Raw genomic sequence first — 25,658 nt, forward strand, 5'->3', positions numbered from 1 at the left:
TCGATGGGTGATTTTGAACTGGGTTCTGGCTTGGATATATCAGCTGTACACGATATTTGGGAAGACATGTGGGTCCTCTGAGAGTGGCTATTAGATGCGGTGAAAGTACCGTTGACGTGAAAAGTAGGAGATCATTACAAAACTGCAGGATCTCATTTCAGTAAAAAGCATGCAGATATTTTTTAAATGTGTGTTGGAGCTTCTCTGGTGATCCAGTGGTTAAGATGGTCCCAAAGCAGGTGAGACTCTGCACTCCCAACGCAGGGGACACAGGTTCAATCCCTGGTCGGGGAACTAAGATCTTGCATAACAGCTCGGCACAGCAAATAAATAACATTAAAAAATATACATGTGTTGAAAAATCCGGAAGGATGTTCCATTTCAGTGTTGCAGCAGAAAGTGGCAGGTGCAGTTCCAAAAGGTCTGACTGGAGAGAATTTAATGCAGGGCTCAGGTTCACAGGTGGCTGGACGGTGCAGTGCTGGGCTTAGCAAGATCGGGGAGCTGCTGCCACCTGGTAGGAATTGAACTGAATCCCCCCCACCCCCACCAAAGGTCAGTTCAAGTCTTCTCCCCAGGTACCTGTGAAAGTGACTTCATTTGAAAATAGGGTCTTTGCAGATGTAAATCCAGTTAAGATCAGGTCATAGCCGGCGTCCTTTATAAGAAGAGAAGAGACCCAGAGACAGACACACATGGAGAAGCCCACATTTTGCCAGAGACTGGAGTGATGCTCCCGAAAGCCAGGGACTGTCAGCGACCCCGGAAGCTAGGGAGAGCCTGGGAACCGATCCTTCCTCCCAGGAGGGACCGACTTCCTGCCAACACCTTGATTTCGGACTCCTGGCCTCGAGAACTGTGAGACAATAAATTTCTGATGGCTAGGGACTTCCCTGGTGGTCCAGTGGTTAAGAATCTGCCTTCCAATGCAGGGGACTCTGCATTGATCCCTGGCCAGGGAACTAAGACCCCACAAGCTGGGGGCAACTAAACGTGCCCTCCACAGCTAGGGAGAAGCCCGCACACTGCAGCTGAGACGCGACACAGCCGCATAAGCGGACAAATATTTTTAAAAATTTATTAATTTTTGGTGCCTAAACCAGCCATTTTGCGGTCGTTTGTTATGGCAGCCCTAGCGAATCAATACACACGCCTAGGCATCGGGGGGCTTCCCCGGTGGCTTAGCTGTAAAGGCTCCACCTGCAATGCAGGAGCCATAGGTTTGATCCCTGGGTTGGGAAGATCCCCTGGAGGAGGGCATGGCAACCCACTCCAGTATTCTTGCCTGGAGAATCCCCATGGACAGAGGAGCCTGGTGGGCTACAGTTCATAGGGTTGCAAAGAGTTGGACACGACTGAAGCGACTTAGCACATGCACCATAGGCATCAAGGGGTGAGATCCATGTCACCAGACACTCAAGGGACAGGGCCTTCCCCTAAGAAAGCTGTACTACAGCCAGCACCACCCTCGGAGTTCCTGCTCCCTTCACTGGCTGACCCCAAAGGGGATCCAGAAAGCAGAGGGGCCAGGATGGTGCTGAAGACAGATGGCTTCCTTGAAGGCATGGTACAGGGTGGAGAAGGGCAGAAAGTGGGTCAGAGGGGTGGGGCAGGCCACCCCTTATTTACTTGTGTGGTGGGCTGAGTCATAACCCCAAACTGCCCACACCCCAACCCCCAGAACCCCCACATGGCTTAAGGGACTTTGCAGCAATGATTACGTTAAGGATCTTGAGTTGGGGCTTGTCTTAATCCGTTTGGGCCGCTCTAACAGAATACCATAGATGAGGTGGCTTCTAAACAACACAAATCTCTTTCTCGTAGTTCTGGAAGCTGGAGATCCAGAGATCAAGGTCCTGGCAGATTCGGTGTCTGGCGAGAGCTGGCTTCTTGGTTCACAGATGGCCAGTTACTTGATGTGTCCTCTTGAGATGGGAGAGACCAGGGAGCTCTCTGTGGTCTCCTTTATTTACTTGGCTGCGCCAGGTCTTAGTCGCCGTACACAGGATCTTTAGCTGTGGCGTGCGGGGATCTAGTTCCTCGGCACACAGGCTTAGTTGCTCCAGGGCGTGTGGAATCTTCCCAGGCCAGGGATCGAAGCTGGAAGCCGTGTCCCTACATTGGCGGGTGGATTCTTATCCACTGCACCACAAGGGAAGTCCTCGTAATGTTTCAGAGTGATCTGTTACCCAGCAATAAATCACTGACTCTATTGAGTAGTTATTCTGTAAACCCTTGGAGTAATGCTGAATATATTGTATTGCGTTGTGTGCATGCTCAGTGGCTTAGTTGTGTCTGACTTTTTGCGACCCCCATGGACTGTGGCCTGCCAGGCTCCTCTGTCCATGGGATTTTTCAGGCAAGAATACTGGAGTGGGTTGCCATTGCTTCCTCAGGGGGATCTTCCCCACCCAGGGATCAAACCTGCGTCTCCTACATTTCCTGCATCGGTAGGCAGATTACCAGTGAGCTAGTGGGGCTCCCAATCTATTAGAACTTGTCAGTTCTCAAAGAACCTCTCCGAGGTACAGACCGTGTATGTCCCCATTTTATGAATGAGAAAACAAAGGCAGAGAGAGGGGTAGTAACTTGCCCCAAATCACACAGCTTTATATATGGCAAAGCTGGGATTTGAATCCAACCTGTCCCAGCTCCAGGGTATGGGTGTTCAGCCTCTGGGCCATGCTGGCTTTGGCCAGCTGTGAGTGGCATTGTAAGAAGATGAAATCACCAAGAAGCTCAAGAGAACCTCAAAGAACAGACGTGGCAGGCAGACTGGGGAGGGAGGAGAGGGCAGGGTCTAGAATGTGGGGCAGGGGTGGGGGTCTCCCTCCCTCTGCACCCACTCTCAGGGCACTAGGTTCAGATCCCAGCTCTGCCGCTCACTAGCTGTGTTCCCTCAGGCAAACTGCCTACCCTGGCGGTGCCTCAGTTTCCCCATCCGCACCATGGAGACGGAGGCAATCAGATCAACATCTCCTGGGGTTGCGGGGAAAGATTAAACGGACGCATCCCCGGTGAATCCATGGCTGACAGAAGCCCTGGGGGATTGGGGTTCTGGATCCAGGGGGAGGCGTGCTGGGACCTGCTCTTCTGGTGGGGGGGGTGCTGGGGCGGGGGTAATGAGCAGGTGGGGCTGCGGCGCAGACAGTGCGCTGAGCTCAGCGTCTGGCTGTGTGGAGATGGCCGGGCCAGGGTTTCGGGGCCACCCCGCCGGACCTCTCCTCCTGCTGCTGCTGCTGCCCCCGGCCCTGACGGAAGGACCCCTGGTCTTCGTGGCGGTGGTGAGGTGCCCCCTGTCCCGTCCCGGCCCCTCACGTCCCCCAGCCTGGCCCTGACCTGGTCCCCTCCCCAGGTGTTCCGCCATGGCGACCGGGCCCCGCTGGCCTCCTACCCCACTGACCCGCACAAGGAGGTTGCATCCACCCTGTGGCCACGTGGCCTGGGCCAGCTGACCGAGGTGAGATGCTGGGGATAGAGCGTGGGGTGGGGTGGGGTGGGGAGGGGTCTGCTGAGCCGGCTCTGTCCCCAGGAGGGGGTCCGCCAGCAGCTGGAGCTGGGCCGCTTTCTGAGGAGCCGCTACGAGGACTTTCTGAGCCCCGAGTACCGGCGGGAAGAGGTACAGCCATCCTGACCTTCATCCTACCTCGTGACCTCTCACCTCTGACCTCCACTGACTTCAGCACCTCCCTGGGCCTCCATCTCTGGCCCTTGACCCCCATCCACCTGACCTGAACCTTAGGTCTGATCTCTGACCCCTGAACCATCAACTAACCCACACTGACCCCTGACTCCATCTCGACCTGAGTCACATCTTGACCACTGACCTCCATCAACTCTGACTTTTATTTTCTGGTCTCCAACTCTGTGTTCTGACTCTCACTGACTCCAGTGAGACCCTCTGACTTCAAAACTTGATTGATTCTGTCTTTGGCCCTCATTGATTCTACCTGCCCTCTGACTCCAACCTTTGACCTCTACCCTTCATCAAATCTGACTTTTTTATATCTTCCTCTGTCTCCTGACAGATGACCATAGCATCATTCCTGCTGACCTGATCTCATGACCTCCAACCTGCCTTCCTCCTCTTGACCTCTAACTTTCCACCTCCAGTGACTCTGATCTTCCTTTCCGACTTTCATTGGCTCAACTGATCCCCTTAATCCTCAGTGTCCATCCAACTTCCCACCCTAACTGCTCTTGACATTGACCTCTGACCCTTGATACCAACTTCTAATGTTGAAGGTCAGGTCCTTGAACCTGCCCTGAGTTTTGACCCCCAACACCTGACCTTGGACCCTGAGGTGAATCTGAAGCTTTTGGTTTGCTGCTGTAGTTGACCTCTGACCCTGACAGTGGTCGTCTGGCATGTCGTCTCACCCCCCTATCCAGGTGTACATTCGCAGCACAGACTTTGACCGGACACTGGAGAGTGCTCAGGCCAACCTGGCGGGGCTGTTCCCTGAAGCTGCCCCAGGGCGCTCCGAGGCCACCTGGAGACCCATCCCTGTGCACACGGTGCCGGTCACTGAGGACAAGGTCAGGGGGCTGGACTGGCCTGGGGGCGGGAGGGATGGAGAGAGACAAGACTCAGATGGAGAGGGCCGGGGGCTCAAGGACCAGGCTCGGACCCGACGGGGGTGGGGGGAGGGGGCTCCCCGGAACCAGAGCAAGGATGCCTTCCCTGGGGCTGAGTTGTCCTGATGGGGTGAGCCACCCACCCCGCGCTGCTCAGCCATATCTGGGAGAAACCGTGGACAGGAGACAGGACCCCCCCCAGTCCCACTTCCCTGCCTGCAGTCGGGCCCCGGTCACACTTTTGTCCCCTCTGAGCCTCAGTCTCCTCCAGCTGCTGAGGTTCCCTACGCGCAGCTGTCCCCGATACCGTGAGCTGCTGAGGGAGGCCACGGAGGCCGCCGAGTACAAGACAGCCCTGGAGGGCTGGACGGTGAGCCGGGCCTGCCCGATGCGGCAGGATGGGGAGGAGCCGGCGGGGGCGGGGCCGGCGGGGGCGGGGCCAACCGGGATGGGGCGGGGCCAGTGGGATGTGGCAGGACCCACAGGACACAGAGGGGCCGGCGGGCTGAAGCCGGCGGGGCATCTGGGAGGGGCCAGCGGGGCTGGCCGGACACGGCTGGACCCTAGGGGTGTTGATGTCTGCCAGGCTCACCCATCCGGGTTCGGTGCTTGCAGGACTTCTTGACTCGCCTGGAGAACTTCACGGGGCTGCCGCTGGTTGGGGAGCCGCTGCGCAAGGCGTGGAAGGTCCTGGACACTCTGATTTGCCAGGTGGGCCCCTTCCCCATTCACCCAGCCTGCCCTGGGTTCAAGGGCCCTGGGTTCCAATCCCAGTGTTGCCCCTCACTACTTGTGTTCCCTCAGGCAAGTCACTTAACCTTTAGTGCCTCAGTTTCCCCATCTATCAGAGAAGGCAATGGCACCCCACTCCAGTCCTCTTGCCTAGAAAATCCCATGGATGGAGGAGCCTGGTAGGCTGCAGTCCATGGGGTCGCTAAGAGTCAGATACGACTGAGCGACTTTCCTTTCACTTTTCACTTTCATGCATTGGAGAAGGAAATGGCAACCCACTCCAGTGTTCTTGCCTGGAGAATCCCAGAGACGGGGGAGCCTGGCGGGCTGCCGTCTATGGGGTCGCACAGAGTTGGACATGACTAAAGTGACTTAGTAGCAGTTCCCCATCTATACAACGACAATGGTTGCTGTTTGGATCAAAAGGGGTTAATTCACGCGATGCGCTTAAAATAGCACCTGGCACACAGTGAGGCGTTTTTGGCCTAGTGTTTGCTGTTCCAATCCTCCAGTTCCCTAACTGGAAAAGCGCGGGAAGGCAAAGCTTGGGCCCCAAGGCGCTGACCTGAAGCTGGCAGTCCTTGCTTACCCACTTAATGGGAATGTTCCTAATTGCATGGTGGGAAGAGCAACGTGTGTGTCTAAGGCGGCTGCCCCAGTCCCCACTGGATGTGTTACGAGATATATATATTTATACTACTCTCATCACCAGACCTTTGTGAAATTCCAAACGTCTGAATTATTTTTTTTAATTAAGCAATTATTTGGCTGCACCGGGTCTTAGTTGAGGCATATGAAATCTAGTTCTCTGATCAGGGATCGAACTTGGACCCCCTGCAGTGGAAGTGGGGAGTCTTAGCCGCTGGGCCACCAGGGAAGTCCCCCCAAAGTCTGAATTCTGAAACAGCCCTAGCCCCAAGGGTTTCCAATAAAGGCTTCTGCAATAACGGTCATTACTATGGTTAATAATCGCTATTACCCACACCAAGGACATCCCAGGTGGTGCTAGTGGTAAAGAATTGCCTGCCACTGCAGGTAGAGGTAAGAAATGTGGGTTTGATCCCTGGGTTGGGAAGATCCCCTGGAAAAGGGCATGGCAACCCCCTTCAGTATTCTTGCCTGGAGAATCCCATTGACAGAGTAGCCTGGTGGGCTACAGTCCATAGGGTCGCAAAGAGTTGGACACGACTGAAGCAGCTTAGCACATTACCCACACCATAAGTCCCTGACCAGACCTCACCTATGAGGGCATCAGAGGAGGGTTGGAAGAGTGAATTGCAGCTGATGGGGGCATCGCCGATGGGTCTGAGGGGAGCATGAGGAGCTCAGGACATCGCAGTCACTTTGTCCCCTCCCTCTCTCCCCAGCAAGCCCATGGTCTTTCCCTCCCATCCTGGGCCTCTCCAGATGTCCTGCAGACACTAGCTCAGATCTCGGCTTTGGATATCGGAGCTCACGTGGGCCCACCCCAGGCAGCGGAGAAGGCCCAGCTGAGCGGAGGTGAGATGTGGAGCCGGGTGGCTGGGAGGCCCAGGCGCCTTCCTTTGCAGGGTTCTTAACATTCTGACTTGCCCTGTCAGGAATCCTGCTAGATGCCATCCTGGCCAACTTCTCCCGGGTGCAGCGCTTGGGGCTGCCACTCAAGATGGTTATGTATTCCGCTGTAAGTCTTTGGGAAGGGAGGCAGTGCTTCGTGGGCACAGAGATGGGGAGAGGGTGGGATTTGGGTGATGGGGGATTGATGGTCCCAGTGGAACCTCAGCCTCATGCCTTGAGTAACACATATCTCCAAACCATACTCCCGGATCACATCACCAGATATGGAATCTGGATGGAAGGGAGGTGATGATGTGATGATGGGAAAGAATTCAGTTCTTCTGGAAGGACAGGCTTTTTGGCTGAGCTGTCCAGTCATATTTCTTAAACGACCACCTGTAACTGGTGGGGCTGCCTCCAGGGTTGAGGAGGTTTGAGGGGGGCAGGATTTGTACTAAGGGGTCTGAGGGCCATCTGGAGGAGCCCCGACTCAGCCCTGGATCCGCCCGCAGCACGACAGCACTCTCCTGGCCCTCCAGGGGGCCCTGGGTCTCTACGACGGGCACACACCGCCTTACGCCGCCTGCCTCGGCTTTGAGTTCCGGCGGCGCCTGGGCGACACGGACCGCGACAACGCAGATGGCCACCGCCCAGGGTGAGGAGGGGGCGGTACCCGGAAATGGGCGGGGCCGGGACGCTCTGGAGGAGGAGGGATGGAGACCCCGGTACTGGGCGTGACCCAGGCACAGGGGGGAGTTTACAGGGACGGTATTGGCAGGGATAGGAGTCAGAAGCGCCATGTTTCATCCAATCGCTCTTCTCCAGATTCAAAGTCAGCGGCAGGGAAGGCGAGGACGGACCAAGATACCTCCTCTCTCCCTCCAGGAATGTCACCGTCTCCCTCTTCTACCGCAACGACTCTGCTGGTCTGCCCTTGACTCTCCGCCTCCCCGGGTGCCCAGCCCCCTGTCCACTAAGCCGATTCCGCCAGCTGACGGCCCCCGCCCGGCCTCCGGCTCACGGGATCCCCTGCCACGGCTCCCACGAGCCCGCTACCCCCGCAGGTGACGGCCCTCGGCGCTGGGGTGGGAGTGGGGGGCGCCGGTCTCGTGACTCACACCCCCGTGTTCTCCCCGCAGCCACCGTGGTGCCCCTGTTGGCTGGGGCTGTGGCCGTGCTGGCGGCCCTCAGCATGGGGCTGGGCCTACTGGCCTGGAGACCTGGCTGCCTGCGGGCCTGGGGGGGCCCCGTGTGAGCCAGGAAACCGGGCACCCTTTCCCCCACAACTGAACTTGGATCCCAACACTTGTGCTCACCCGCTCCTCTGGCTTCTGTGACTTACTCTGCGCGCCGGGGGAACGCGGGGGCGGGCTCCCAAGCCTGGAAGCCACACCTGGCCCTGTGGATGAGTGTGGGCTGAAGGGTGCGTGGGTCTGTGTGCAGGTGCACGCGGACGGCTATTCATGCGTGCGCTCCTGTACGAATCCGTGCAGTGCTTGTGTATATACATACTTGACACGTGCACACTTACGTGGTCCTGTGCTTCTGTGGGTAATACCTGTATGGGTGTTTATGTGCACGTTTCTATACATGCCTGGGAGCACGGGGTGTACGTGTGGAAACCCGTTTCTAGGTGCCATCACTTGTGCTCTGGGTGAGCCCCCCACTGTGGGTTACGCACTTCTGGGAGAGAGCTGAGATTGAAAGCCTGGTCCCAATGCCAGCCTGCTGGGCCTGGTCCGGAGGCCGTGACTCTGGGTTAACTGGCCCTTGTGCCCCAACCCGTGACGGTTGGGTGGCATCACCGACTCCATGGCCATGAGTTTGAGCATGCTCCGGGATTTGGTGATGGACAGGGAAGCCTGGCAGCTGAAGGTCACAAGCGACTAAGCTGAGCCCCACCTCCTTTGATGCAAAAACTCCCCCACCCCTGAAATTAACCTCCTGGGAACCAGCGGAGCAGGTGGGGCCTGTAACATTGCCGGTGGGCTGCTAGCAGGGACTACAATGATGATCTGAAGGGGGAGGGACCCCACCTGAGCACTGCTGGGTGTGGTAGCCAGTGGCTGCCTTGAGGTCCCATTTGTACCAGTGGAAGGTACAGATCAGGAGCTTCATTTGTGGGTGGGCACTGAACTAAGGGAAGCTACCGCACACCTGATGAACAGCAGGCTCATGGGTGCCTGAGACTGGGTGGTGCCAGGCCTGCTCTTGTGGGGCTTCAGTCACCCCTCAACCCAGGAAGCTCTGCCTACAACCAAGCAGTAGTCTGGGGTACCAGCAATCACGTCTGCATCGTTGTCGACAGCCCACCTGACTGTACGAGTAGCCTGGTGTGCAGCGGGCACTCTGTAACGCCACTTGGTGCCTATTAGATGGGGCAGAGTTGGAGGACCAGGAGCGGGGGCCTGGTGTTGACCCAGACCCCCCAGGCATGGGAGAAAAAGGGCTGAAGTTAATAACTGGGTCCTCACAGCTAGACAGGACAGGAATATTCCCCTCCTGTTCCAAGTGGGGCCAGTACACCCTCCCTGGCACTACCCACCGCCCAGCATCATGGGGCAGGGGAGCTGGGCCCCCCCAGGTTGCCTGGGTCATGAGCACACAGGCCACCATCATCCCTGGAGTTCCAGGGCAGTCACAGGGCCTCAGGAAAGGGTTAGGAATGCTCTCTGCACTCCATGGTCTTGGGCGGGGGGGAGGCGGAGGGGGTACAGGAACATAGTCTCTTGCTTATGGATCCACGTGTGAGCGTGCTCAGTTGTGTCCAAGCCCGCCAGGCTCCACTGTCCATGGGATTTGCCAGGCAAGAATACTGGATCAGGTTGCCATTTCTTTCTCCAGGGGGATCTTCCTGACCCAGGGATGGAACCCACGTCTTCTTTATTGGCAGGGAGATTCTTTTACCACTGAGCCACCAGGGCAGCCCCGTAGAGCCATAGAAGACCCAAGGAAAGTTCTAGCTGATTCACTTAACCCTGCTGCTGGGAGCAGCTCCCACGGCCTACCAAAAGACCAGTGCTCTCCTCTGCAGACAGCTGAGGGGTGAGGGGGAGGGGTGTGTCAATGGAGACCATCCAACCAACCCCTGGCCCCACCAGGGGAAGAAGGTTCTGGCTCCAGCTTCACCCCAGCACCCAAACACCACAGCTCACAGGGAGTGACACACGGGTTGTATTTTTTTTTTAATGGATGCATGGTACCACCTGCCAGGGCTGTCCATCCTCACAAAGCTGGGATTCTTGGCCGCAGTGCCCCTCGCCCGGAGGTGACAGACCCTCCAGCCACACACGCAGCTGGAGAAACCAGAAAGGACAGGCCGTCCCCTTCGCAGGCGAGCAAGGGACAAAATTCCATTTTAAGAGAAAGGAATTGCAGAAAAAGTCTTTTAAGAGACAGTCCTTCACAAAGGGGGAAACGAGCACCACTAAAAAACAAGTGTTGTCTGCTAAAGATCAGAGTAAAAAAAATATTGCATTAAAAAAACCCAAAACAAACAAAAAAACAACCTTAAGAAAAAGGGTACAAACTTCAAAGTGCTTTCACGGTGTGGGCGGCAGGGTCTCCCACTTGGCCTGTAGTGCCTGGGGGGTGGGGGTGGGGGCCGTGAGGCAGAGCGGTGGGGGCGGAAGGCGCAGCCACCCCACCATGCCCATCGGGCTAAAGTGTAACAGACTGGAAATGTAACAGACTCTCTCCCCGCATCGCGCAGCAGCTGCCAAGAGCCAGCCACCTGTTTTCCACCAGCAGTAGCCGGTGATGCCCACGGGTGGCTGGGGGCACGGACACCACCCCTCTTTAGGGTTCCTTGGACCCGCCAGCCAAGGCTCTGCGTCTCCCCTACAAGGTCTGGGCCCCAGTACCGAGGACAGGGGGCGCCTAGTCGTGGCGCACCGGTGGCTCCTCCCCGCACGCCTGGTCGGAGTACGGCGGAGGCGGGGGCTGCTCCTCCCCCAGCCCGTAGGGGGCGTGGCCGCGGCTACGCTTGGCCTCCTTGATGTACAGCTCCAGGAGGACCTTGGTGGGCTGCTTGTCCACGCGCTCCTTGGGTACACCGTGGCTCAGCAGCCAGCCCATGAGGTCCTTGCGCGTGGGGTTCGGCCCCAGCATGAGCTTGGCGCGGCTCGGCTGGCTCTGGCGCCAGAGCAGGCCGACGTCGGCGATGGTCTGGATCTCCATCACCGCCTCCAGCACCGTCATGCCCTTGACCAGCAGGCTGACCAGCGAGAGTCGCAGCTCGGAGGGCGCGGCTGTCAGCAGGCGCCGCTGCAGGCCCTGCGTGAAGGTCAGGTCCTCCGGCGCTAGCCCGGCGGGCTCAGGGAGCAGCGGCTCACGGTAGATCCAGTCGAGCATGCCCAGCTCGCGTACCAGCTGGATGCCCTCCTCCATGGTGGTCCAGGGCCGGAAGGGCAGCTCGGTGGCCTCGAAGTGCAGGAAGGACTCCCAGCGCCGGCGCCAGGCCAGCAGCAGCCAGGCCAGCAGCGTCTTGCAGTCACCCCGCAGGGCCTTGCAGTGGTAGTTGAAGACGGCATCGCCGGTCAGGTCGCCGAGCAGGGCCAGCTCCCCGGAGCTCAGCGACAGCGCCTGGCCGCCCTGGTCATACACCCGCAGGATCCAGCTGATCATGAGCTCGTTGGGGTTCTGCCGGAAGCGCCGTGCGATGGCCAGGAGCTCGGTGTACGTGTAGTAGCGGTCGCCCCGCCCCGCCATGGCCGTGGCCGTTCCAGGGGCGGGGGCCAGCGGTAAGGCCGGAGGGGCGCAGCCGCCGGAGCTGCGGGAAGGGCACGGAGGGGCGTTCGGCAGGGAAACAGTCACCCTCCCACAACCCCTCCCCAGAGGGGGAGCCCCTCAGACCCCCAGGTGTCAAAGGTCCTGGGGGGGCACCATGTCCTCACGAGAGATCAGAGCCCAGTGCTGGACATCACAGGGGCCCCAAGCACGGCCTCTTCAGGAGCCCGGATACCGGGTGTCTCCGCAGACCCCAAGCTGTTCCCCTTATACCTTACACCACCCACCGTGCCCCCTTCATGGGGTTACTGTGAAGATTAAATGCCTTCAGTGCCTAGCACTGTGCCTGGCTCATAGTTGAGTGCTCAGCATCTGCCTGTACGGATACCACCACCACCATCTCTACATTGGATAAGTTCGATACGATTAGGGCATTGGCCAACCCACTAAGAACTTGTTCTTACCGGGAGGGCTGAAGGAACTGCTGACTCCTGGAGGAACTGCCTGCAGACGGGAAGGCATGGGGGTGGGGAAGAGGAGGTCGGTGGGGTGCAGCAATCACGATCCCCATTCACCTCTGCCCAGAGCCCGGGACCCCTCAGACCCCCGGGTGTCAAAGGTCCCGGGGGAGCACCACGTCTGCACAGAAGATCAGAGCCCAGTGCTTGACATCACGGGAGGTCCCCCGCACGGCACCTTCCGGCACCAACTGAACACATCTCTCTGCAAACCAACCCCCCACCCCCAACCCCAGGCTGGCCTGTTCCTCATCCCAGCCCTTCTTGCATCCACTTCCTCTTACCACCACCCCTCCATCTTTGCAGCGGATGCCACAGGAATTCAGGGAGCATGCAGTACTTTTGGGGGTGGCTTGCAAAGGCTGACTGTTCAAGGACCCCCCCCCAGCTCTGCCACCTCCTGGGCGATCCCCAGCAGGACCAGCTGAGGCATTAGCTACAAGCCCAGGCAGGGTGGGACCTGGGACCTCAAGGAAGGCTGGTCCACAGCATGCACGCACACACCCCGCCCCAGCCCTATCCTTGTAGACAAATCATGAAGGTGCCCTAATGTCAAAAGTGGCAAAACCAGGAATCAAAATCCACCTCCTTGGTCCTGTATACTCAACTGTAGGGAAGAGGGGTGACAGAGAAAGCCCCCACCACCCCAGTTGCCCTGAATGTGGATGGGGGCTGAAGAAATAAGCCCCCTCCTGGCCAGGAGCCGAGGATGGGTAAATCGCAACCTTTATGCGCCTCCACCTCGGCTGTGAATAGTGGTAAAAGCGCACCTGTTTCAAATCATGAGGTTACTGGGGGGATGACTCCAGGGCTTAGAAACCTGGCCTGGCTCAGACTAAGTGCTCAGCAGCTATCTTTATTAATATTACCATAGTCTATACATTTTATTAACAAATTGATGCCACTGTAAATTGGATGATGATCATCACAGTATTAATAACAAGGGGAGTCTCTTCTGTTCTTACCGAGGGGTGGCCAGGCTGCTCAACTCCTGGAGGAACCACCTGCAGACAGTAAGGGGTCGGGGAGCTGGAGGTTGGTGGGGTGCGGAGCAACCATGCCCCCTCCTCCATCTCTCCCCAGAGGTGGGACCCCCCTCAGATCCCCGGGTGTCAAAGGTCCCGGGGTGCACCATGTCCTCAGTGGAGATCAGAGCCCAGTGCTGGACATCACGGGGGTCCCAGTCCCCTCAAACCCCACACCCCAATCCTGCCGCCCTCAGACTGGCCGATGCAGAATAAAACACTTCCATCTCACCAGTTCTGCTGCCTCGGAAATCTACAGGTGTTACACATCCCTCAGGGCTTCCTCTTCTCGGCCCTTTCACATATCCCCGCCCAACTGGCATCCTCCCAACTCCACACTTCCCCAGAAACTCCCTCTCGGCCCACATCACTTTGGAGGAAGAGAAGAGCCCTTCCAAAAAGATGTTCCGATGCTCCCCATTCTGAGCTAAGCCTTCAGAGGACACAGCTTCTCACCCCCTCAGGTACTTGTCAGCAAGAATCTAAACCTCCCTAGAGACTACACTTTCAGTTCTCCATAGTATGTATTTAGAGAGTAATCTATTTCCATCAATCTCAGGTCAACCTTATTAGTGGAAATACAGATTGAGGCCCAAACTTCATTGAATAGAGGAGGAAAATAACCCTCCTAGAACTGGGAACAGTTGTTTGTTTTCGGGTAACACACATACCCATGCCTATTTGATGATTTAGCTGTTGAAACAATTGTGAAACATTCTCCAAAACTTGGAACATTTTGTGACAGTCTCCAGATAAACCATGTTCTTTGACAGTGGCTACTGTATAAGTTGAGGGTAAACTTGATAACTGTATCAGTTTACATACACATGATTCATGGGAAGCTGCCTAAACTCTGCTGAAAGGTACACTGTCTAGAAATCCCACCATCACCACCCTGCAATGTGACAATGACAGTGCTTCCAGCCTTTCTGCTGCTTTTCTGCTGAGTCTGAAAATCAGACTTTGGATGGGTCTTTTCCCCTGAAACCCAAAAACTTACACTGGGCCCTCCATACCTGTGGGGCTCTGGAACCAATCCCCATGGATACCATGGACAGACTATGTATTTCCCCTTCTGCAGTCCATATTCCCTGTCATATTCAAACCCTACCTTTGAAGGCAGGAGGCATCACTATCCCCAACCCAACTGGGCAGAGGACTGGGGCCCATCTGCTCCTGATGGATTTTACCCACTCTACAGACACAGAAACTGAGGCTCAGGAGAGCAATCTTTTGACTAACATCTCTAAGCCCAAGAACAGGACAGTTGGGCTTTGCATGACTGCTGGCAGATAAACTAGGTCCCAGAGATGCTCGATGCAAAGTCACCCCAAATGAGGATGAGATAGTTTAGATCTGGGTGGGTCAGGGACTGGGAGCAAGGGTTCTTACCAAGGTGGGGTGGGTGGCCCCTCAGCTTGAAGACACACCTGTAACACAGGAAGGATTTGGTGAGGGTGGGGGAAGAGAGTATTGCAGGGGGGGGCATCCAGAGAACATCAAAACCAAGGCCCCTCAGATCCCCAGGTTGTCAAAGGTCCTGGGGGCACTGCGTCCTCAGGGAGTAATCGGAGCCCAGTGCTGGACATCATGGGAGACCGGGTCCCTCTGCAACCAGGTCCCAAGGCCACTCACCTTCAGGGACAGAAGCCAAGCAAGCTAACAGTGCCTAGAGACTGGGAAACACGAAGTCCATCACTGGGTACAAATGCGCACAGCCTTCCCTGTGGTGACACCAAGACGCCTTCACCTCCCCAGTGTCACAGGTCCACAAAGGACTATCCTAAACCCACCACGAGGGGACAACCCACTGACTACTCCCCTTAGCCCAGTTTTGCAGATTTCCAGCATTGACTCTTTAGGCTACTGACCCTCAACAGTGGCTACTAAGACGCAAATCCCTTGGAAGAAACTGTCCAGGGGGTTGGGGGTGGTGTATACGGAGGAAAAGAGAAACCTGAAGTACAAGCAACAGGAGCAGTCACCAGAGACCCTTACAACGCAACCAGTTTTGAACAAAACAGTGAAAGACATTTTGGAAATGACAGAAACTATGACCACAGAACGGACAGGAGAGGGCCTCCTGAAGGAACTAATCTCATTGAGGATGATGACAACACTGTCATTAAATAGAAAAAATGCAATTTTAGAGACACTGTGTTAACGATTTTGGATGAAATAAGAAATTCATTTCCAAAACATCAAGTACACAAAAAGCAGACATGGCGAAACGCCCTGTTAAGCGTCTATCTGTCTGTATGTTTGGGGATTTTAACAACGAAAAGGCCTGAAAAGGGAATATACGGGGCAATGCAGAAGAGTGATGAATGGATGAGAAACTGCCTTCCTCTTGTGACAAGGCAACAGGATAAAATTAACTGTTTTCTAAAAGGAGAAACAAAGCTGGAGGAGATTCTTGCTGGGTTGTGGTGGGGAAACAGAAAATCGGCTAGCTATTCCTGGGCTGGATCTCCTTGGAGGAGGTGTGGTATTGCTCGGGAGTTGGGAAAACGCTATCCAGAAAGCCCCATTAGCCCAGAACTAACGCTTAACGAAACTTTGATGTTCTGAGCGAGCACAAAACTGGTATTTAAATGACTGTGTCAGAATGACTCCTGAAAGTGAGCGAAGGCCCCCTTTGCTCTGTCCGACAATTACTCCCCTCTGGTTCTGACACAACCCAGTAATTCACTTAAGAGACCCCACTCCTTCCTTGGCATCCCTCGAGGTCCTGTCTCTACCTGCCACGAGGCCTCTGGTCTACATCGCACAAATACGCCAGCCACACGAAATCAGAATACGTAAGAACGATTTCCTAAGGAAGGCACGTGTAAGCTAACACTGGAGTGGAAAACCTCAGGCAGAAAGACTGAGGTCATAAGCCTATCTTCCCTACCTCCCCCCACCCCGCAAAATCCCCCCAGAAATCGACAAGATGGCGGAGCCTTGAAACGTGGGCAGCAGACACGGCGCAGCCAGACTGCGGCGCAAAGGAGGCCCAGCCCCGGGGGGTCCGCGTTCGCTTCGGCAGCAGGACTTCTACTTCACCCGCTGAGCGCCCCTAGGGAGCCACCAACCCTCTCCGAGCGAGCCACTGCCCGCCCCGAAGGGAGCACTCAGGGATCGCCTCGAGGCGCGAGTGCCGAGTGCTTACGAAGGCCCTGACACCGTCCCCACCACGGCATGCCCGCCCCCGCTGCAGCCCCGGGCACACACGTCACGCGTGACCCAGTCCCCAACACACGCCCTCCCACAAACAGGAGACAAAGCAACTAGCTCACCCGAACCTCACTCTCCGCAACTCACGTGCGACCCGCAGCGCGCTCTGCTTTATTGCGCGCGCCGCTCGCACGGCCCGCCCCGCGGAGCCAGCTGGGCCCCGCCCCGGGGCGTCCAGCACAGACGCCGGTGTCAGAAACTGTACTTTGGTGCTTGAGGAAGGAAATAAGAATAATAATCTTCCTAACAGGAGATGAGACGTTGTTCCAGGAGGCGGAGAAAATGGGAGCAAGCAAATACTGGGGGGTCATTGTCCTGCATTAGAGTCAGGCAATTCTGTGAACAGCACGAGAGGCGGGCCATGGGGGAGAGGCTCCTTCCGGCCCCTCCCCGAATGTGGGCGGGGCCGGAAGGCGACGCCGCTGGGATTGCCAGCGCGGCTGGGGTGAGCGCTGTGGCTGTGGGGGCGGGGCCTACGCAGACAGTCCCATCCGCAGGGTGGGAGGCGGGGCCAGCGCGGAGATTGACAAGGGGGTGTTCCGGGAAAGCGTCAGCTTGGCGCCGAGTTAGAGGCCGAGCCTGCGCAGTGAGAGGTGGGAGGGGGCTAGGGGGAGGCTGGAAGGCTGGCCGCCCGCCTGGGTCGAAAGCAGCAGGCTGGAGGCCCGGGCTCGCCTGGAAGCTTGTAATCTTGGTATGGTTGGAGATCTGAGGAGTGTCTTGCAACTGACATGATTGTAAAAGTTTTTTTTTTTAAACGTATGAAATGAAACGTCTACTTCAATCCTCCTACTGCGTACAGTGGCCAATGTCAACAGGTTGGTGTGGACTTTTATTTTATGGACACGTGAGCACACACACACACACGTTTTATGGGTAAAGATGCTTTTTTTTTTAAACTCCAGTTTGTCCCATACGTAGTCTCTTCCCATCAGTTTACAGAGTGACCTCATTTCTTAAGCAGTAGCTAAGTATTCCCTTGTGTGAATAGAACACGCTTTAGCTTGTTCCCCTGATCACCGGGATTTTCTCCGGTCTGGTGAGGAGACTGTGATCTGAAGTGAAAGCAAGAGACCTAAATTCTGCACGTTAAAGAAGTGACAACGTTTCCTTCACTGGTTCTGCCTCACTCAGGAATGCGAAGTCCCCACTGTGGCCCACGCGGCCCAGGGTGACCTGGGCTCTGTTCCCTTTCTGCCCTTTCCTTCCTCTCTCTTCCTTGCTCAGGGTATACCAGGACATTGGCCTCCCTGGTCTTTCTGGATCCTGTCAAGGACATTTCTACCCCAGGAACTTTGCTTTTGTGGTCTCCTCTGCCTGGAGCTCTTTCCCCCCAGTCAGTCCCCATGGCTCTGTCTCTTCAGTCCTGTTTCTGCTCAAAGGTCAACTTAGCATGGAGCCCCTGCCTGTCCACTCTATATAACAGACCCTCTCCTTTCCAGACTGCTCTCCCTGACCCTCTGTTCTTTTCCTTCATAGCTCTTCTCTCCTAACATATCTACTTGTGGGCATTTTTGGGGTTTTGCAGGATAGGGGGGTCTGCCTCCCTGCAAAGTTGTCAGTTCCTTAAAGACTAGGGTTTGTGTCCAGTTTGCTATAGACCCTGTGTCTGGCACATAGTTGCAGCTCACTTTTTGTTAAAAATGAATACACTGGAGAGCCTTTTGTGGGAGACAAGAAGAACAATTATTGTAATAACACTTAATGAACACATATTATAGACTAAACTCTAACTAAGTTAAGGTACAGTTGGTTTTCTGTGTCCACAGATTTCACATTTAAACCAATCTCAGGTGGAAAAATTGGGGGGGCGGAAATAGTTTCAGAAAGTTCCAAAAAACAAAACTTGAATTTGGTGTGTGCCTCAGCAACTGTTTACATAACGTTTCTGTTGCATATTATAGGTAAATCTACAGATGATTTAACGTGTGCAAGAGGATGTGCATAGTTCATATGCAAATACCCTACAATTTTCAAATCAGTTTATTGCTGTGCTGGGTCTTCATTGCTGCACGTGGGCTTTCTCTAGATGCAGTGAGCAGGGGCTGCCCTCTAGTTGTGATACGGGGGCTTCTCATTGTGGTTGCTTCTCTTGTTGTGGAGCTTGGGCTCTAAAGTGTGGGCTCAGTAATTGTAGTACATGGGCTTGGTTGCCCCATGGCACGTGGAAACTTCCTGGACCTGGGACTGAACCCATGTTCCCTGCATTGGCAGGCAGATTCTTGACCACGGGGCCACCAGGGAAATCCACTCTGCAATTTTATACAAGGGACTTGAGAATCCCCAAGAGTTTGGTATCGATGAGAGTCTTGGAACCAATTCCCTGCAGATACCGAGGGACAACTGTACTGTCTTTATCCCCCACACCATCTGCAAAAACTGGCTACATGTAACAGCCTTTAAAATAAATAAATAGGGAAGGAATAGGATACTGTAAAAAAATTTTTTTTAATTAAAGGTATAGACTTGTGTGGAGAGAAGTAAGGGGTGATGGCGGGAGGGGTAAGGGGTAAGGGCAAGAGGTGAAATGTGGGTGCCAGGAAGAGCAAATTGTTAGGGGGTCACAAGTGTGAAGAATGAAGCCCAAAGAGCTTGGGGAGAGTCAGCTGTTCAACAGACATTGCTTGAGCACCATCTGTATGCCAGGAACCTCTCCCCCAAGTCCCTCCCCCACCCATCCCTCTCTCCCAGAGGGCCCCGAGGAGGCGTGGCATTTCCAGGGAACACTCACAAGGTACTGAACTAAACGAACGTTCTGGGTGAGAAATACAGATTATTTGAAAATACACATCATTAATCTGAGTTGGAGGGATTTCAGAGGGGACTGAAAAAGGGACAGGACTCTTGGTAGTGGGTCCGGGACTAGAGAGCAGGGCTGGCAGGTTGCTCGGCAGGGAGCCGCGGGAGCAGACTCGAGGATGGGGACATTCCCACTTCTTAAGTCCAGATGGCCTGGTTCGCCAGGAGGGACCAGAAATTTATGTAGTTCAAATAGGACAAGAAACCTGGGGGAAGGAAGAAAGCAGAGAGGGTGAGGCGCAGAGTTCACCAGCCCAAGCCTGATGCCAGTCGCTTTTCCAAGCCCAGCTGTGCTCCCTATCATGTCCCCAGACTCACGTCTAAACCCAAACTTAGGCCCATACCTCTACGCGCTCCCCAACTCACTCCCAAATCCAAACCCCAACCCCGCCTCTACATCCAGCCCTATGCCCACCCCAGCCCCATCTCCCTCCTCAGTCCAGTCCTCCTTGTCCACAAGCTCACCCCCATCCCAAATCTATCCCACCCCAGTCCCCATCTGCATCCTGGAACACATGCCCAAGCCCCAAACCCCAACCCTGCCCTGGCCCCGACCAATCATCACGAAGAAGAAGACTCCGGTCCATGCCAGGTAGAAGCTGCACCCCAGTTTGTAGGTCATGCCTTCCTGCAGGTATTCCCGGGCCTGCATCAGGTAGAACAGGATACCCAGGATCAGGCTGGTCCCTGCATGAGTACAGGTGTTAGGAGGCCAGGCGTCACGTGTGGCAGGACCCCTGCCCAGAGCTGCGTGGCTGCCAGGGTCTTGCTCCTTATTTTCCGACTCGCGTTCCACCTTCATGAACCTCTGCTCACAGGCAGGAAAGCAGGTTCCTGACAGTATCACGGTGCAGGACATGGGTAAGGGCAAGGCTTGGCTCTTTAACCGGGCAGTGGTGACATCTAAAACCACAGGCTTTGGAGCTAGCAGACTGGAGCTCTTGCTTCTGTATCCCCCACCTCAGGGCAGCCACTCCCATCTCTCTGAGCCTCATTTCTCTCATCTGTAAAATGGGAGTAATCGTAGGACCCGTCTCCTTGGGTCATCATGAGGAGTGATTGAGATTGGCACACAGTGGGTCCTCAGAAACTGAGATTATCGTTGCTCTATTGGGTGTTTAATTTTGGGCTTCTGAAGCAGTGGACAAGAAACTTAGTCGTTCTGGATATTTTAATTTTGTTTTGAAATGATACGAATTTAAAGATAATTTGTGAACTTCCCCTGGTGGCCCAGTGGTTAAGAATCTGCCTGCCAGTCCAGGGGAGATGGGTTCGATCCCTGCTCCAGGAAGATCCCACACGCTGTGGGACAGCTAAGCCCGTGTGCCTCAAATACTGAAGACTGCTCGCCCTGGAGCCTGTGCTAAGAAGCCACCGCAAGGAGAAACCCGTACTATCAATGACGAGTAACACCCACTCACTGCAACCAGAGAAGGCCCATGTGCAGCAGCAAAGACCCACCAAGATAAAAAATAAATAAATCTTAAAAAAAAAAAAAAGACAATTTGTGAAAAGGAAAAGACTCTTTTTCCTCCCCTCCTGTAGTGGAGAACAGGGTAATTTTTATGGTTTTGAAAAATAATATAGGAGATAAGTGCTTTCCATCTAATTAAAAGGGGAAATGGGTAAAAATAAATTTTTTTTTTTTTCCTGGCTGCGTCCAGTGGCACACAGGATCTCAGTTCCCCAATGAGGGATCGGAACCCATTCTTCCTGCGCTGAAAGCCTGGAGTCTTAACCACTGGACAGCTGGGGAAGTCCCAGATGTGATTTTCTTACAGAGAAATGTCCTATTTTAGATGACATAAAGCAGAGATGTTTTCTACACTTTGTCCCTTAAACAATCAGGAAGAATTACTGGAAAAACTGGATAAAATACCTTTTACTAACAAGAAAACAGGATGCTGGGTGTTCTCTCCTGTTGCCCTTACTATCACTCTCCAAAAATGTTTTTTTTTGATGCAACAGACTGTTGTGATCAATTATTACAGGAGATAGGAACACAATATCCTTCATTTCCAAATTAAAGTGCCCCTCCCCCCTCCACCCCCGCACCGCTTTTCGAAAAAAGCCTAAGTTGGCACGCAAATGGAAAACTAAACTATTCTAATCAGAATATCGATTTTGAGTTATGTGGGAAAGAGTGAGAGGACTATCATGGCAAGGCTGTGTGCAAAGCTAAATAGCTGCCATCATGTACTGACATTTTCTAATTCAGTCCTCCCCGTGTCTCCACATGGTAGGGAATTTTAACCCCCTCCTACAGATGAGAAAACTGTGGCTCAGAAACACGACCTAGCTTGAGCAAAATCACAGCTGCTGGTGGTGGTGGTGATGGTGAGATAGGCTCTGGGATGGCGTTGAAACTGGAACATGGGGTTGAGTATTGGGGCAGTGGATATTTGAGGGATGGACTCTGAGGTTTGGGGGGATGGGGTTGAGCTGGGGTTGGGAATGGGGATGGATTGGAGACAGGTGAGAAGATGGGGTCGGGAATGCATTGGGTTGAGTCTGAGAGCGAGTCACAGGTGACCAGGATCTGGTGGTGGTTGAGGTTGGGGATGAAGAAGATGGGATCAGAGATGGATGGGGCTTGAGTTGGAGACTGAGACTCAGGTGACAGGGGTGGGTTGAATTTGGCATGAGTCTTGAGGAGGGTTAGGCATGGAGATTTGGTGTCAAGGTTTGTAAACAGGTCGGAGATGGTAATGGGGATAGTTTGGGGGCTGGAAAGAAGGTAATATCGGGAGTGGGCGTGGGGATGGGAATGGACATCACGCACGGGAATATGAGTGAAGTAGAGTGGTGTTGGTGGTGGAGGCGGAGGGTGACGTGGAGGCCGGTGTCGGGGCTGGAGAAGTTGGGTTGGAAACTGATCTTCTGTCCTGGGATGGGGTGGAGATGTGGAGGGAGACAGGCTTGGGGTGGGGGGTGAAGGGCGAGGACGGGGGTGGGACTGAAGCGTGGTGGGGAGGGGCTGGGGTATCAGGACGGTCCTGACTTGGCTCCTCAGGGGAGGGTCTCAGCGCCGTGCCTGTGAGGGCGGTGATGATGACATTGGAGAAGTCCAGCAAGGGCACGTTGGAGCTGGTGGAGAAGATGATGTTTATTAGAATGATGCAGAGGATGAAGTTGGTAACGCTGGCGACCAGCAGGAAGGCCCAGGCAAAGTCCAGCAAGTCTGGGGGAGGAAGAGAAGCAGGAACACCGGGACAGGCCCTCAGGCCCCGAGCCTGGCGGGGAGAGGGTCTCCCGGGAGCCTAGGGGCATTGTTAAGCCCTCTCCCTTGAGAATTCTTTTTCCCCCCACCACCACGCTACCCCAGCATTGTAAGAAAATTGAAACTGGGCTCCAGAGAAGGGAGACTGAGGCAGATAGATGCCTTCCGCATTGAGGTGTGCACCTCCAGGTCAGTAAGGACAGGTTCTTGGGCAGTGATGAGCGGGGTGAGCATTGAGGAACCAACTTGACGCGATGTGGACAGATTCCTTAGGAATAGTGTTTAAGATGCTAAGGTTGTGAGAACTGTGAGGATGGGTATCATGTAGGTGAGAATGAGCAAAGGACAGTGAGGATGGTTCTGAGGCAGTGAGGACCCTCCTAGGAAAAGGGAGGACCCACCGAGGGGAGGCAGGAAGACGGGGGGGGGTGTCCCTGAAACAAAGAGGAAAGAGGAGCCCCAGGAATAGGGCAGGCCTTACAAGCGTTCTGGTCATACTCGTGCAGGCAGGCCATATCCGAGCAGCGGACAACAAAGACGGTGTCGATGGGGATGGTCCGGAAGCCAGGGTCCCCCAGGGGTGCCAGAGGCACCTGGAAGTGGATCCAGGGCTGGCCCAGAGAGATGAGGCCGATGATGACTATGCTGGCCAGACTCAGCAGTAGGTTCAGCTGGCGGCTGATCCTCTTGGCCTCGTGCAGCAGCCACCAGCCCATGGGCAGCTGAGAGTGGCTGAGCCTGTACTTGCCCAGATACCTGCAGTGGGCGGCCCACCAGCAGGGTCAGCATCGGGTCCAGCTTGCCAGCCCAGCCGACCACCCCCGCTTCTAAGTCCACGTGTCAGAATCCCGGGCAATCTGACGTTCAGACTCTCTCTTCTCTGTGTCTGTTCTCCATGCCCTGTGTCCCCCAGGTCCCCCCTCTAAGACCTGCTCACCCCAGAACAGCCTCGAGGCTCCCTGGCCTCCAGATCCTAGCTTCCAGGAGCTGCCACTGCCCCACCCAATCGCTGGGTGGAATCACGGGTCCGGGCCAGCCTTCATCCCTGCCACCCCTAAGTCCGACTTCTACCTCATATACTGACCATGCCTCCCTGGTCCCTGACTTTTGCCTGATACCCCACCTCCTAGAACTCTGGACCCCAAACCCGCCCTACTCCCTGCACCCCTGCCTCTCACCTGCCAGCATTGTTCTCGAAGGAGGCCGATGGTAAGTTCTGAGCGTTGTTTTCCAGGATGGACTGGCTGGTTTGGGAGCTGCTCAAAGAGTCTCTGATGGTCTCCTGGGAGGTCCAGACAATTGACTCGACACTTTTGATACTGGCCTCGGGACTGTGAGTAATTGAAAGGGGTACGTCGACTCTGGCCCGGACTGGTGACATGGAGGTTTGAAGACTTAACTTGGGACTCTGGACACTAAGTTGGCTGTGGCAGGTCACTGATCTTATGTTGGTCAGAGGGGTGCGAGTAGTTAGCAAGGGGTTTTGGTTGCTGAAGAGGCGACTTTGGAAACATGGGGGAGCATCTCGAGTGTGGAACTGGCGGCTGTAGGTGACGGATAGTGGGTCTTGGATGCTGGCCCGGTGATAGCCGATGACGGACGTTGTGTCCTCGATACTGAGTCGCTGACTGTTGATGGATAGAGGGTCTTGGATACTGACCCGGCGAGTCGGGGTGCTGGGCTGAGGGTCTTGGATACTGACCCGGCGGTTGTGGGTGATGGGCGGCGGCTCTTGGATACTGACCCGGCGGTTGTGGGTGATGGGCGGTGGCTCTTGGATACTGACCCGGCGACTGTGGATGATAGGCAGCGGCTCTTGGATACTGACCCGGCGAGTCTGGGGGGAGGACTGAGAGTCTTGGTTAGTGACCCGGGACCTGAAGGTGCTGGACGAAGGGTTTTGGCTCTCCCCTTGGGAGTTGCTGGGAGCGGCCAGGAGGGAATCCGGCTGAGTGCTCTGCTGACCAGAATGGGACCTCTGGGCCATGTGGAGATATGAGACAAGGCTGGTGCCCGGATGCACTCAACACCCTGCCAACCGCCTCATCCCCCTTTGCCAGCCATCACTGTGTCCTCTTGGAAGCCCATTGGTCTCTCCTGGGCCTCCGGCTCCGTCCCTCAGGGTCTGAACCTCTCTGTTCCCTCTCCTGTGGGTCGTGGTCTCTCTCACTGTCCACAGGCAGGCCTTGGAGCTTTAGTCTGGCCTGGCGCTGGGGCTGGGGGGAGGTTCCATGACAGTTGGAGGGGTTCCAGGAGGTTGGGACGTTGGCCATGGACTCATGTTCTACTCTAGGTGCACGTGAGAGACACGGGGGCTCGGGCTGGGTCAGGGTGGGCTCAGTGTAGGGTCTGGGTGGGGTCAGGATTGGGTCAAGAAAGGGGTCACGGCTGGGTCAGAGAGCTGTCAGCACAGGGCAGGGTTAGGGGAAGAGGATCAGGAATGGTCAGGGTGAAGGCAGAGCAGGATGGGAGAGGGGCCCAGGGTGGGGTCAGGGCTAGACACAGCGGTGGCAGCGCTGGGTCGAGGGCCACATCTGAGGTCAATTCTTGCAGTTTCTGGAGGGCCTGAGATCTGAATCTCTAATTCCTTCCCCCTGCCTGTTCCCACCGTTCCCCCTCCCCCAGGGCCTTCTACAAATCAATTTCATCCCTTTATTCTCAAGTTCTATGTGTCTTCTTGCTCTCTTTACTTCTCCTCTGCCTCTGTGTCTCCTAACCTTTTCCTGAATCTTGCAGAAGACTGGGTCTCTTCCCATAGCCCTTGGGGACTGTTGGGTGCACCACCCGTGTCTACTCTTTTATTTTTGCCTCTGCCGGGTCTTCACTGCTGCACGAGGGCTTTCTCTAGTTTCAGAAAGTGGGAGCTACTCTCTAGTTGCAGCGTGCAGGCTTCTCGTTGCAGTGGCGTCTCTTGTTGTGGAGCTCAGGCTCTCGAGGCACAGGCATCAGTAATTGCGGCACGTGGACTCCACAGTTGCGGCTCCTGGCTCTAGAGCACAGGCCCAGTGGTTTCAGCGCATGGGCTTAGCTGCTCCGAGGCATGTGGGATCTTCCCGGATCATGGATCGAATGGGTGTCCCCTGTATCACAAGGCAGATTCTTCACCACTGGACCAGCAGGGAAGCCCTGGTGGGCACTCTTTTGACATCATGGGTCTTGACCTCGTGAGCAGCCTTTGGAGCCCATGTCACAGTTGTCTGTGTCCTGGGCTGGGATCTGAGTCAGGGATGAACATAAGGGGATGATGCTGGGAGCAGAGATCGAGCTGAGATTTGGGGAATGAGGGAACAGAAGATGAGGCTGGAG

The 25,658-nt window shown here is 55.4% G+C and overlaps 2 protein-coding genes and 4 non-coding genes across 13 annotated transcripts; 1 reads left to right on the plus strand and 5 right to left on the minus strand.

Moving 5' to 3' along the window:
* Nucleotides 1–3,182: 3,182 nt before the first annotated feature.
* On the plus strand, nt 3,183–8,168 carry ACP4 (acid phosphatase 4). Its single transcript, XM_027977511.2, has 11 exons — nt 3,183–3,284; nt 3,356–3,460; nt 3,533–3,619; nt 4,393–4,539; nt 4,850–4,948; nt 5,194–5,289; nt 6,678–6,810; nt 6,891–6,973; nt 7,359–7,501; nt 7,732–7,910; nt 7,986–8,168. Exons 1-11 carry the CDS (start codon nt 3,183–3,185, stop codon nt 8,099–8,101), a joined length of 1,290 nt encoding a protein of 429 aa, XP_027833312.1. The 3' UTR covers nt 8,102–8,168.
* A 1,834-nt stretch (nt 8,169–10,002) lies between these two features.
* LOC105616911 (Friend virus susceptibility protein 1) lies at nt 10,003–16,465 on the minus strand. 8 transcript variants are annotated; one of them, XM_042231069.2, is made up of 5 exons: nt 16,405–16,465; nt 14,510–14,547; nt 13,058–13,096; nt 12,039–12,078; nt 10,003–11,617 (listed from the first exon to the last, which is right to left on the minus strand). In XM_042231069.2, exon 5 carries the CDS (start codon nt 11,554–11,556, stop codon nt 10,726–10,728), a length of 831 nt encoding a protein of 276 aa, XP_042087003.1. In that variant the 5' UTR covers nt 11,557–11,617; nt 12,039–12,078; nt 13,058–13,096; nt 14,510–14,547; nt 16,405–16,465; the 3' UTR covers nt 10,003–10,725. The 8 variants fall into 8 exon arrangements, with proteins under 8 accessions (XP_042087003.1, XP_042087001.1, XP_027833318.1 ...); XM_042231067.2 differs by having other exon boundaries at nt 12,039–12,213; XM_027977517.3 differs by having other exon boundaries at nt 16,399–16,465.
* Nucleotides 11,688–11,779, minus strand: LOC114118124 (small nucleolar RNA SNORD88). The gene has a single exon (XR_003591671.1). It is a non-coding gene; the product is annotated as a small nucleolar RNA SNORD88 (small nucleolar RNA).
* On the minus strand, nt 12,166–12,258 carry LOC114118126 (small nucleolar RNA SNORD88). Its single transcript, XR_003591673.1, has one exon. It is a non-coding gene; the product is annotated as a small nucleolar RNA SNORD88 (small nucleolar RNA).
* LOC114118125 (small nucleolar RNA SNORD88) lies at nt 13,183–13,273 on the minus strand. Its single transcript, XR_003591672.1, has one exon. It is a non-coding gene; the product is annotated as a small nucleolar RNA SNORD88 (small nucleolar RNA).
* LOC114118127 (small nucleolar RNA SNORD88) lies at nt 14,626–14,717 on the minus strand. Its single transcript, XR_003591674.1, has one exon. It is a non-coding gene; the product is annotated as a small nucleolar RNA SNORD88 (small nucleolar RNA).
* Nucleotides 16,466–25,658: the final 9,193 nt, after the last annotated feature.

This window comes from Ovis aries, chromosome 14 (genome assembly GCF_016772045.2).
Source record: "Ovis aries strain OAR_USU_Benz2616 breed Rambouillet chromosome 14, ARS-UI_Ramb_v3.0, whole genome shotgun sequence".
In the NCBI taxonomy this organism is placed as follows: domain Eukaryota; kingdom Metazoa; phylum Chordata; class Mammalia; order Artiodactyla; family Bovidae; genus Ovis; species Ovis aries.